The sequence below is a fragment of the Meles meles genome, chromosome 3 (genome assembly GCF_922984935.1).
Source record: "Meles meles chromosome 3, mMelMel3.1 paternal haplotype, whole genome shotgun sequence".
NCBI classification, from domain to species: domain Eukaryota; kingdom Metazoa; phylum Chordata; class Mammalia; order Carnivora; family Mustelidae; genus Meles; species Meles meles.
The window spans coordinates 122832796-122846084 of NC_060068.1; the positions used below are offsets into that span (position 1 = coordinate 122832796).

Below are 13289 nucleotides of genomic sequence, written 5' to 3' on the forward strand. Positions count from 1 at the left end.
AAGGAGTGGGCCAGAATCCACTGCCACTCATCCCTAGGAGTAGATGCCAGGGGGCCTCCTCTGCATGACCAGTGAGTCCTCACGCTCACCCACCCTCAGCTGGCATTTGCCCGCATTCCTGGCCTCTCTTGGGGGGGATTTCTCTTTGCATCTCCCACCAAAACTCCCCATATCCTCCAGAGGTTTAGTTCGTGTCTGACCACATCCTCCAGGAAGCTGCCCCTGACTATGTCAACATGTATCTCTCAGTCTCCCATCCTGAACATGACCTCTCACCTGAACAACTTGCAACCACCTCCTCACCAGCCTTCTGTCCCCACTCTTGCCCCTTGGTCGTCTGGCTTCCACCAAACCCAGTCACCTTGAGTAATGCTCCCTCCCCCTCCACTCTCTCCGGGGTTTCCCATCACATTTAGACAAAGGTCCCCACCACCACCTCAAGGTCTTCAGGGTGAGCCCCCTCTTCACCCTTTATAACTCTTCACCCCTGCTTATACTGGCTGCCTTACTATGCCACCGAGCATTCCAAACACAAAACACACACCTGCCTCAGGGCCTTGGCACTTGCTCTTCCCTTGGCTTCAGTGGTCTTTCCCAGATTTCTACATTCTGGCTCCTTTACTTCATCAGGATCTCTGCTCAATGTCACGTCCTTGAGACTGGCCTTCTTCGGCTGTTTTTCCGAAGCAGCTCTACCTCTGCCATTCTCCAGCTCTCTGTCATGCTGGTTTTTTCCTTCTAACATTGACCAGCCTGACATAACATTTGCTTCTCTGGCTTTTGTCTGTCTCCCCCCAACATTATATTGGCAGGACCACGAAAGCTGGGGCTGTCTCCTTCTTGTTTGCTGCTATAACCCCAGCATGTAGCATAGTAGAAACTCAAACATTTCTTGAATGCATGAATGAATGGACAAATGAACATTGGAAAGATGTGGAGTCCTGTCATTCCATTTACTATCAAATTGGGTTTTCCTAGGCCCTACTAAATGTATGCCTGTTCCATCCCATCTTCACCATAAAGCTGAACAATTCTCGAAGTTTTCTTGTTTTTTTCTGTGTGCCCACGAGGTCCAACATGAAACTGGGCAGTAAGGACCCCACTCCCATGAGAGCATGGCCCACTCAGCCTGTCACAGAGCTCTTGGGACCAGGGCTGCCCAAGCATCTGTCTCACCTATCAATCATGAGCTCCCGACGGCAGGGACCGTGTTCTCCTCATTGCCACATCCCACGCCCAGCCCAGGGTCTCTGTCCTCAAGCTGACATGTACATATCCCCTATTGCTAGCCTGGGCCCCCCAGGCACTCCAGCTGGACCACATTATTGATCCTCCACTATCATCCTCAGGGTGGAACTATTATCCCACATTACAGATGAGAAAACTGAGACCTCAAAGCTAAATTGACAAGGTCCCAGAACAAGCCACAGCAGAATCAGACTCAGTTATGGCTCCAAAGCCCCTCTTCCAGCGCCATTTTGCTGGCCCTTTCTTGCCCCACCTGCACAATCAGGAGGAGGTCCCAGAGTCAGAACCCAGGGTGTGCCTTTCCCTTGTTAAGGGTCCCAAGGCAAGTTACCAACCCCTCTGGACTTCAGCTTCCCTAGAAAATGAGAGAGGTGATGATGGCACCAACCCCACGGCTGCTCCACAGACGAAACACAGGAAGTCTTAGAACAGTGCCCAGCACAGAGCGAGTATTCAGGAGGCATAACTAAGAGAGCACATGGGGGCCCTCTCACAGGTGAGGCCCTGCAAACCGAGCCTGTCTGGAAATACAAGCAGATCACATTCCCATCCCTGCAGAGGGGCACCTCCACACACAGTCACAGGCTGGGAAGATGTTATCACCTCTGATGCTGCACCATCGGAGGGCTTATCCCCGCCGCTTAACAGACGCAGAAACTCAGGCTCGGAAAAGTTAAGTCAGTTGCCTTGAGCCACACAGCCAGGGGTGCGGGGCCTGGCGGCTGGCCCACCAAGGGTGCACAGCCTTCACTCCCACTGTTCTCAGTGGCCAGCCCCTGTCACCAATTCACAGCCAGAGTCTGACACCTGGGACCCACCTCTTCTCATATCCCGATGCTCAGGGAGGGAAGAACTCCATACCCCATGAGGTTCACACCTGGTGGGCACATGTCCTGAAGAAACCCCATCCATGGCCCTCGACCTCCCCACCAAATGACTTCCTGAGGGAGTCTCGCCTTGTCCCCTCCCCCCAAGGGCGGGTCTCCAGCCTCCTTCCCTGTCCTCCAACTCTCCTTCTGCTCACAGGAGACCTTATCGACCCGAGGTCAAACCAATCTCCTTACCCTGGGTCCCCAAGGGGAGCTGCCCTGCCCCAGAAGCCAGCTTCCCATTAACGATTTTCTCCCTGGCCCACTGGACAGAGGCAGTGCGGGTGACCCAGGGTCAGGAGGGGCTATCCGGTGGCCCTTCCCCAGGATGTGGAGGGAACAATCCATCTTGCCCAGCTTCCACCATTTAAGCCACATTCTGTGGTCACATCCTTCCCAAGGGAGGTAGCAGGGGTGGCCTCTGACACATAAACAGAGTCCCTCCTTCTGAAAAGGCAAAGACCACTGGGCTTCCTGGGCAAGACCTCTAGGGAGCCACGGGCCTTTGCATAGGTCAGGTCCTCTGCCCAGGGCAACCCTGCCCCCTGTGCCCAGCCCTGCCCTCAGGCGCCTCCTTCAGAAGTCCTTTCCTGCCCTACCTCCACCCCCCACCCCCACCCCCACCCCCCCACCCCCCACCCCCACCCCCACCCCCCCCACCCCCCCCCGCATGCCGGCTGGGTTAGGGTCTCCGGACATTACTGTAATGGCTTATCAGCCCCAGACTGCAGCTTGTCCGGCTCATCCCAGGGTCTCCGGTTCTGGCCTCAGGAAGTGCCTGACGAATGCTTGCTAAACGACTGTGGCTAGAATGAGGGAAACCTGCAGGCCACAATCAGCCCCAGCACTTACTACCCAGACGAGCAGAGTGCCCCACAGAGGGATGGCAATGGGGCGTCTGAAAGCTCTCAATTGCTGAGCTTCTCTCTGTTCCAGGCGCTCTGCTAAGAAGCCCCCTAGACGTGCTACCTCCTTAGCCACTCCAGGAGGTGGGCGTCCATTGGAGCTCACTGTGTAGACTGGACCTTTGAGGCACTTCTCCAGGGCTACAAAGCTGGAATATGGGCAAACGGAGCTCTAGTGTCTGCCTTGGGAACATTCTCTCCCTCCTGCTTTCCTGCTCATTGGGGGGCAGGTCACTTGGCCTGAGAGGGGGCCTGTCTTCCAGGCCCTCCTAGAAGAGCCGACACTGCTGTCCACGGGCTCACCCACTCCAGGGGCACAGTCACCCGGGGTGCTGAGAAGCTGCAGTGGGGAAAAAATGAGACTATGTGGCTCTCACACGGTGAGCAGGTGGGCACAGCCAGGACGTGTCCTTGGGCAGAGGAAGGCACCTTTGTGACTCTGCCTTCCCTCCACTCCAGCTTCTCTTTTGGGGCAAAGCAGCTTTCCCCACAGCAGGATGGCCCATAGTGGGGTTCCCCTTCAGCTTAAGACCCCCCCATTACCCTTCTCTACTAGCCCCTTCCTTGCCCTGAGAGCTTGGGCTGTGGTAGAAATATTCACTCCTCAATCCAGGAATGGCGCAGAGGCAGCAATGGCCTGACGGTTTCAAATCTTTCCCAAGGTGTGTTGAGGTCCCAGGCCCTGGCACAGACAAGGAGTCCAGTGGGACAGAGCCCCCCACCTATGGCCTGCAGTCTCCCTGTGGGCACAGATCTCTAATGCTCAGGATGAGGCCGGTTCTGACTGCCCACTCAGCCTGGTTCCCCACTGCCCATAGCACGGTGCCCACTCGGGGTCCTGCACCATCTGGCCTCTCCTACCTTCTGAGCCTCTTCCCATAGGCACCTTGGGGGGAACCTTCCATGGGGTGGAAAGAGATTGGGGCTATCTCAATGCCCGCTCCCAGGTGTCAACCCAGGTCCGCTCCTACCGGGGTATCATCAGCCACCCCTGCTCTGTCTGGCTGTAGATTTCGGTTTCTCCGACACACTCCTGCTCTGAAGACATGTTTGGGGGCTCCTAGTTCTTCCTGGGCTGCACTGCCACCTTCCCCATCAGGCTTCATTTCAGCACAAACACACACACGTTCAAGATGACTAGCACTCACTGACCTCTGGGGTCGTCCGGCTCCAGCCCAAATCTTTGATTTCTCTAACCCTTGGTTTTCTCACTGACAGAATGGGGACCGCATATCATATTTATCTCAGAAAAAAGATGGTATTAGGAACAACAGCCACAATTATTTTCTTATTCCTTTTCCTTGTGTTTTGTTTTCTGAACGGCCACTGCTTATTGAGCATAAGAACTGCTTTAGGTCAACTGCCTCATGTAATTCCCAGAGTGGCCCCATGAGTTGGTTTGAGTACAGTCCCCATTTTACAGACGAGGAAACTGAGGCTTGGAGAGGGGCCTCACGCATCCACAGTCACACACTATTGAGCAAAGGAATCAAGATTCAAATCCCCGTCAGCCTTGAGCGCAAGCATTCCAGCACTTCAGCCTTGCCTGCCTTCTTTCTCCCCTCTCTCCATCCCCTCCCTTCCCTTAGTTCAGGATGGCAACTTCGTTCTGGCCACAAGCCACAGTTGGGGCAGGGACTGGAGCAGGAATTAAACATGAAAGGGCTGAAGGCCTTGAGCTCACTCCCCCTAACTCCAGAGGAGGATGGGGTCACACTGCCCCCTCCCGCCCAGGTCCCCAGCCTTGAGGCCTCCTATAATCCATGCCCCTGTCTCCAGGCAGCCTGCCCAGAAAGGGAGGGTCTCCTCAGTCCCCGGAGGGGCAGCCCACAGACTTCCGGCCACATTCCACCACTGCCTGCCTCCTTCTCCAGCACCAGTGTGGCCAGCCCCGCCAAGGGCTTTCAGAGCTTCTCCAAATTCTCAACTCACCCCTCTAGGAGTGGTCGCTGGTTGAGTCAGCCCCGCTCTCCACCCCAAAATGCAGCTCCTCAAACTCTTCCTAGAGAGCAGGTCTGGACTCGGGCCCAGGAGTTGCTGCCCGCCCCAGTACACTGGGGATTATTATCTGAGAGGGTGAGACCCACACTGGCTCCCGCTTGCTGGCCACTTTCTTTGCGCCAGGCCCGAGCTAAGCACATGGCAGGCATGGTCTCTGTTCTCCTCACACAACCTGGTTAGGTCAGGATGATTGCCACCCCTATGACAAAGGGAGGCACAGAGAGGCCAAGCGGCTTACCCACGATGTTGTACACAAAGCAACCGAGCCAAGATCTGAACCCATATCTGGCTCTAGAGCCCATGAATTTCCCCCAGCTGGCATCTGTGGACAGAAAGGAAAGGGAGAAGGCCAAGCCCACCCCTGGATGTGAGTGTGGCTCAGATTCACGCTCCCATTCACCCCTCAGCCCCAGGCTTCTCCCCTCTCTCCTGTCACCGTCCCCACACCCAACCCAGCCAGAATAGTGACGTTGCAAAGGGCCCTTCCCCACCCCCAAGCCTGTCCATTAAGCTCCCAGGGCTATCAATGTATTGATTGGCAGGGCTGAGGCATCAGCATGGGAGGGAGGTGCTGCCACCCAAGGGGCTGACTAGAAGCCCCTCTCCCTACACATCAGCCTTCTCCGTACAGATCGTCAATACGGGTACCCCTGGCAGTCAAGCCTGAAACCAGCTTGGGGAAGGAGGTGGGACCCCTAAAGACTCAAGCTCCCTTCTTTTCCCCTTCCTGCCAATCCCTTCTTCAAATCCGTTAATGCATGTGAGTGGGGAGTGGTCCGGCATGCCTACAAGATCAGAAACGAGCCCTTTATTCCAGCATTCAATTCCTATGATTGGCCTTTCACATCACCCCTATTCCTAAACTTGATGCTCTAACTAGCTTCAGAGTCCCCTGAGCACATTGGGCTTCCATGCTTACTGTAGACATGTCCCATTGCCTGCAATGGCTTTTCCACACACACACTCACACACATGCACACACACGCACATGCATGCATGTGCGTTCACATATACACACGTACATGCACATGGACACGCACACACACACATACATGCAAGTTCACACTGTCCTTGCCTGACTTGTTCCTAATCTGAGATTCAAATGGGGCATCTTCCCTGGTCAGATCCTCCGGCCCCCCATTGGGTTTCATGGCCCTTCTCCTAAGTACCCATGGCACCCTGAGCTCCTATCTCCCTGCACAGATCCCTCAGATTTCTCTCAAGTCCCCAAGGGCTAGGATAGGTCCTGAGCTCCCTCGGCCCACGGCTGGTGCCAGAAGGGGCCTGAATGCAGGTGCCTGGCCCCAAAGAAGCTGGGGCCACTGACTCAACACTCAAGTCACTGACTCAACACTCAGCCTGCTCACCAAGGTCTGTGCCAGATGCTGTGGGGCCCTTGGATGGGGTCGAGCCTCCCCTGACTTCCAGGAACCATGAGCTGGTAGACAAACAGGCCTCTAGACACACCAAAGTCAAATGCCTAACTGAAGCTCACATTTACTTAACACTTATAATGATCTGAGTGCTGTGCCAAGTACTTCCCCTGGGGTAGCCACAATTCACCCCAACAGCAACCCCAAGAGGGAGGTTCTACCCTAATGCCCACATGAAAAATGAGCCACAAAGAAGCCAAGCAATTTGCTCAGTCATGAGACTATGAAGTGGCCCAGGCAGGGTGTGATCTGGTGGGTTGGATCCCAAACCTGAGCTCCTGTGCATCCCCATGAGACCCATGGAAAACAGTGGGTCATGCGACAGTGACAGAGTAAAGGGGTTTCAAGGCAGAGGTAGAATGGGGGGGGGGAGCAAATAAAGCTGCCCAAAGTGTCAGTCATCTCTTCACAGGGAACATTTTGAGGGAAAAGCCGAATGGATGCCTTCTTGGCATCCCCTCCAAAACCCAGTACAAGGCCACCCATGCAGCAAATGTCCCATGCATGTTTGCTGATGGCTAATGAGGAGCAGCATCATAACCGAGCGCCTACTGCATACCTGACCCAAGACGTGACTTTGATTACACCTCCCAACACGCCTGGGAGGGGTACTATCATCTCTAAGCCCATGTGACGAGGAGGCAGAGACTCAGATAGGTTAAGAATCTTGCCCAAGGCCACACAGCCTAGGAGGGGGTGCAGTGAGGCTCAGGTGCAGACTTAAGTCCAAGGGCTGGGCTCTCTAGACAAGAGGAGCCCTGAGGCCAATGATGCAAGGAGTATATCCTTCCCAGCCTTGCTCAGTACCCTGCAGAATGGTACGCACCTGACACACACACGGAGCAGGGAAATGACCCAATAGCCACTGTTACTTAGATACTGCCAGAGTACCAGCCACTGGGCCAGCCACCCCGTGTGCGTTATCTCAACTCCCACAGTGACTCTTAAGAAGAGGGTCCCGCTCGTCAACCCCACTTCCCAGGTGGGAAAAACCAAAAACTGCAAAGGGTTGACATTAAGAAATTTGCCCAGCAGCACAGACACGGTTCTAAACTAGGTCCCTCCTACACCAAAGCCCATGCATTCAAGCTCCACAGAAGTCGGCCTGCTCACCTCACTGATACCCAGCTGTGTAAACTGAGGCCGAGAGAGGGAGGTCACCCCATGAGTCAGTGAGAAAGCCAGGACTTAACCCCAGGGGTCTTGAGAGTGTTTCTGCTCAGTGGCCCACGGGAGGCTTCTCCTCGGCCCCAAGTTTGGCACAGGAGTGTTTTAAGTGACTCGTGAGCATTGTGCCATTTAGATATGAGAGCAATAATCCCCAAACATCTCCTAGCCCCTACCGGCAACCTGATTAAAGACTGAGGGGCCAATTTACCCACTGATGTTCCAGAACAAGTCCCCATCCTCAGGCCCAAAGTGGAGACGACAGGTTTCAGCCCCCTCTGAGGTGTGGCAGCTCTCCCCAAGCCTGGGGCAGCCTGGCAAGGCCCTTGGCACTGCCCTATCCCTGAGTGTTTGGCCACAGTCCTTGTGAGTGGTTGGCAACATGACCCAGCAAAAAAAAAAAAAAAATGGGGCACAGAGAGGTGGAAGAGAGCTGCTGCCCCCAGAGAGGGACCCATCCACATCTCCCCTGTCGTTGTCACCAGGTGGTGACGGGGCCCTGGGGAAGGGGAGCTCGCCACACTGACATGGGTATGGGGGATGCTTCCCCAAACAAGAGACCCAGGGGCTGGTGTGCTGACCCTTGCTCTCCACCTTCAGGGAGCAGGGATTGTTCTGTTGGTCGTTTTCTTTCCATTTTACACATGCAGAAGCTGAGACCAGAGCGGTTAAGTACCTTGCTCAAGGTCATACGGCAAAGATAAGTCAGGGGGACCACTGGAACAAGGCTGGGACCTGCCAGAACCCTCATACTGCTGTTTCATAAACCTGGGGCCTGGAGCCAGGTGACCCAGAGTCGAAGCCAGCTCTGCCTCCCTCGTGCTGTGTGGCCAGAGACTAGTTATGTCATGCCTCTGAGCCTCGCTTTCTTTTCTGCAGAATTCCCTCATCGCAGGCTGGTTGTGAGGCTGAGCCTCCATGATGCGAGGAAGTGCCTGCCTGCATGGCAAGGACACTGTGCCTGGTGGTGGCTCTAAGTATTGCTATCGGCCTGATGGGTCTGCGCCCTGATTTCCCACACCTACATGCCTCCTGCTAGAAGACCACATCAGAGCCAGAAGGTCCTGCTGAGGCTACGAAGTCTCCTCCCTGTCACCTTCCATCTCCTTTTGGGGGCCCAATGTGACCTCAGAGCTATCCCACGCCTGCTGACATTGGCAGAGACAACCACAAGATATTTAGACAATCTACCTCCTTATCTCAGAGCGGGTGATGCTACGGGGCTACAGGAATGCTGACGGGGTGTCCCCTCCCCTTCCCTGCTGGGAATGAAGCTGGGAGGGGAGTACAGAATCTCCCAGGCCCTACCCTCCTGAACACCCACCTACGGCTCTGGGACCCTTTCAGTCCAGAATATTCTACAAAAACCAGGACCTGCAGACTCCAAGTCAGGTGCCCTCTGTCAGAGACACCTATCTGGGTTCTGATCATCTGTACCGTGGAGACCCTACCGGTGAGAATCCAAGGGGAAGCTCTCACTGAGAACCTTAGCATGCCCCTTGGAACTCCCATTGCCCCACCAGTATTCTTTCTGAAGAAGTCTGTCTGGTGTCATGGAAAGAATACAAGACCTTGCATCCAGAGTCGTGAGTCTTAGCACTGGCCTTGAACAAATCCCTTCCCCACTCCGTGCCTCAGTCTCTCCAATGGTGAAGTAGGAATATTACCCCACCTACTTCAGGAGGAAAAATGACAGGAAGAAGGAAACAAGCTTCTGGATTCAAGAGCCTTGAAGTCTTGCTTGGTTGGACAGAACAGGATATGCCTGCCCCCCTGCACTTCTCAGGAGGCAGGATCACAGCCCACCCCCGCCCCCCTTAGAATGGGAGCATCTTGAGGCCAGGAACTGACTAGACTTGTTCTCAGATCCAGCAAGAAACAGAGTTTTGAACAAATAGCTGACTGGATTGGATGGATGATGTCACCACCCTAAGAAGCTACTTAAGTGCTACTCAAAAGGACAGTTTAGCACTCAAAAGTGCTACTCAACAGGACAGTTCCCCATCCTCCTCGTGTCCCAAAGGACTCTGTCTCTGGCTTTCCTATTCCAGCCAGCTAGAAGAAGGGTTCTAAACCTCCCAGAGGAAGTCAGGTGTAGGGGGTGGTCAGGTCCAGAGGGGGTGTGGAAGGAAACTTCAAAACTTGAACACACCGGGCGGTGAGAGAGGAATGGTGCTGTGGGAGTGACAGCGGGTGGGTGGCGGAAGCCCCCCTTCCCTGGCCCGCCTCAAGCCTGGCCTGTCTGGGGAAGGCCAGGACCTAGCCGAGCCTGGCGGTAGGAACAATGTCAGGCAGGTGCCGGCCAAGCTGCGTGAAAGGCCCAGCCCGGTGTCATTGTCAGCGCTCAGCCAAGTGCAGAAAAGCAATTTACTGGTCACGCCGCCTGCTCCCCTCGGAAATTTTTAAAATTCTTCCGATTTGAGCTATCCGCGGTATCCCAAGTCGTGTGGAGAAGGGATTTTATTAAATTCCCAGCTTCCTGCTTCCTGGGGTGGCCAGCAGGGGCTTGAGGGGGGGGCAGGGCTCACCCCATGGGGGGCTCAGGGGGAAGGCAGTGTCCGGCATTGACTGTTGTGCTCTCTCGAAAATGCGTCTGGAGGTGGGGGCCCATTCTGGGCCTGATGGCTGATGGATGGGGAGAAAGGCAGAGCCCAGAAACTCTACTGCTAAGACTGGAGCAGTCCCCCAAACCAGGGAGGGCGGATGGGAAGGGCACAGATATATCCATTTCCCAGCAGAACAACGTAGGCTCCTGGGTGGATGAGACTCCCCAAACCTTCTTCCATACCTGTCATGTATCGCTTCAGCCTCAAGTCCGCCCACTCACACATGATGAGCTCAGACTCACAGAGGTCTACAGTTGAGGAAAGATGAGGCTGGGGCTCAGGCCCAGACCACCAGGCTACAAAACTCTGAGCCCTTCCCACCATGCAAGGAAGCCTCTCCCAGCCCCTGCTCACCAAGGGAGCTCCTGTCCCCCTCTCTAAGTGTACCCCGCCAGGGAAGTAGCTGCTCTCTCCTCTGCCTGCCCAATGCCCGCCTCAGCAGGGAGCAGGCTGCACACTCCCAGCAACGAACACTCGAAGCCCACCCCCCGCTCCTCATCTCTACCTCTAATGGCCACTACACCTTTGTTCTTAGACCATGAATGGGGACATGAGCCTGCCGTTTCTTTATCTTTTAGGAATCGTAGATGCTTTTGAAAATCTGTGGGGAGCTGAGAGCCCTCTCCAAAACATGGGCACATTTGGGCACCATTTTGATGTGACATATCAGGGGCCTGCCTCCTCCAGAATCCCATCTTTAGAGACTCTATGGGCACTTGGACCATGGGTTAAATTCATCAGTCTTACGGCAGTTCGGATGGGGAAAGTCTGAAAAGAAAGGAAGAGGTGAGAGAGGGGGGAGAGGAGGCTCCATCACCTGCTTGAAGTCCTAACCCAGATGGACCACCCAGCTCTTTCCTGAGAGGCTGGCTCTAGCTATAGGCCAGGAGGTCGAGGTGGGATGCAGAGTCCAGGTTCCCTCCCTTGTGCTTCCCGGGAGAACACAAAGAGGACACAGCAACCCCTCCTGGGCCTGCTTTAAGGATCAAGCGGCAGCAGGCAGCAGGAGTGCACAGATCTCTCTGCCCTCGTGGCCACTGCAGCATTCCTCCATCCCCAGGTGCAACACACACGAGAAGAGCTCTCACCCAAGGCAGACAAGCAGATCCCCTGGAATGACCCTGGGGCCTGCCTTCTGCGTGGGGACTCAGCTGCAAATCAGGCAGGTCATGCCTGGCACTGGCCTCTCTCTTTGACACCAGCCATTCCCACCCCTGCCCCCGCCACCACAGGGTCACATCTGCTTTGGCAAACAGCCAGTTTTAAGTTACTGACTCCAGTTATATTGATTCAAGGAGTCACTGGGGACCTCAGCCTGCCCAGCCTGGGGGAAATAACCCATCAGTCCGTCTGTCCGTCCGCCCAGCCAGCCAGCCAGCCAGCCATCCTCACAGCCCCCAGCCCCAACTAGCTCCCCCCAGCCCAATGTCCATCCTGATGGTAAGGATGCTCTCCCAGGAGTGCAAGGGGAGGTAAGCAGACCCACCACCACACCAAGCACTGAAAGACGCTACTGGGTCTCAAAAGCACTCAACACACACACCATTCCTTATGCCATAAAGCTGGGAGAGCCACCATTTTCCCTGCTCAAGGTTCTTCTGGGGCACCTCTGGAACCCAAAAGGCTAAAACCTCAGCATCCTCTCTAACCCTGTGAGGACACCTGCCTTCAACCCAGAGGGGCAGGGGCAGATAATCTCTTTTGGCCCCAATCCAGCTCCTCCTAAGGCCTTTCCCTTGCAGCTCTAGGTGGGTGGGGGGCTAGGGCAGCTGGCACTTCCTATTCCCCTTTCCTTTGCCCCCCCCCCCCAACCATGCTGAGGCAGCCCTGGTCTGGTTCTAATCGGGGCTGAAGTCGCTCCCTCTTTCCCTCTTCTCTTTCTCTGCCCCCCCCCCCCTTTCCTTCATTTCCATGGCTTTGGAAGCCAGAGCGTTCCAACTGTCTGCGTGCCAAGACCTTCCCGAGTCTGAAAGCTGCTGAAGTAACAGATCAGATTTTAGCAAGTGCTTTCCAGGCTGAGCGCCAAGCCCTCTTCTGATTCACAGAGAGCGAGCGAGCGGGGAGCAAAGCGGGGAACCAGCCCAGGGCTGCACCACCTTGGGCGAGGGTGTGCGGAGCGTGGCCCATTCCGGAGCGGCTTCAAGGGCAATGGCCTCGCAGCCCGAGCGCGTCTCTGCTACCTTTCACCGAGTCTCTCCTAGACCTGTCTCTCTCCCTCCCTCCCTCTCTCTCTCTCCTCCCTGCAAACGCCTTTGAAACCACAGAGTAATTTACAACTGAAGCTTTCTCCCTGGACTCAAAATCCATTCGGCTCAAAGGAGCCTTTTTGTTTGGAAGAGCGAGCGGAGATATTAAGGGACGGTTGGCAGAAAAAATCCCCAGGTCCCAACTCCTCCCCGGTTGTGGGCAGGGGGCTTGGAGAGGGGCACACTTCAGCGGCTGAGTCCGCTGGCTCCGGGGATCTCCTCCCAGCCGAGGCCAACTGGGGCCGCGCCAGTCTGAGCCCTGCAGCAGAGCCCCTTGCCCTTGGCTGGTCCCCCGCCGGCATTGGGCGCGCGCGGAGCCGCCCTTTGGCGCCCTGGGAACAGGTGCACTGGGCTCGGCGCCCAGTAGGGGTGGGGCACAAGGAGGGGGCGCGGCCCAGGGGAGGGGGGTCGGCCTGTACCGCGAGGTAGGGGCAGGGGGAGGTCAGAGTCAGGATCCTACGTACCTGTACCTGGAAGCACAGCAGTAGGAAGTGTAAACACCTGCGGGAGAGAGATGGAGAGGTGGTCAGTGGGACTTGAGGGAGGGGGCGCGCGGACAGACAGACGAATACGCAGTCGGAAAGTCAGACGAACGGCCGGGCGGGCGACAGTGTCACAGGCACACGGACAGACGGCCAGGCAGGGTAGGCAGCCCCGCGCGCGGGCGCTTACAGGCAAGTGCAGGCGGAGGGCGCTGAATACATCGCTGGGCGGAGGGGAGGCGGCGGCTCCTAGCCCAGCCTGCACATGTCCGCTTCGCGCGGCCGGGACCGGGCGCCTCCGCCGCCGCCGCCGCCGCCGCCGCCGCTGCTGC

General features: G+C 56.1%; 1 protein-coding gene across 1 annotated transcript in view; it reads right to left on the reverse strand.

The window, feature by feature from the left end:
* FGF18 (fibroblast growth factor 18) overlaps positions 1–13289 on the reverse strand; it is a 32973-nt gene extending 19684 nt beyond the window's left edge. The window contains exons 1-2 of the mRNA XM_046000063.1: positions 13148–13289; positions 12940–12976 (exon numbers count right to left, since the gene is read on the reverse strand). Of these exons, the coding sequence (XP_045856019.1) occupies positions 12940–12976; positions 13148–13179 (69 nt within the window). The 5' untranslated portion in view covers positions 13180–13289. The remainder of the gene's footprint in view (positions 1–12939; positions 12977–13147) is intronic.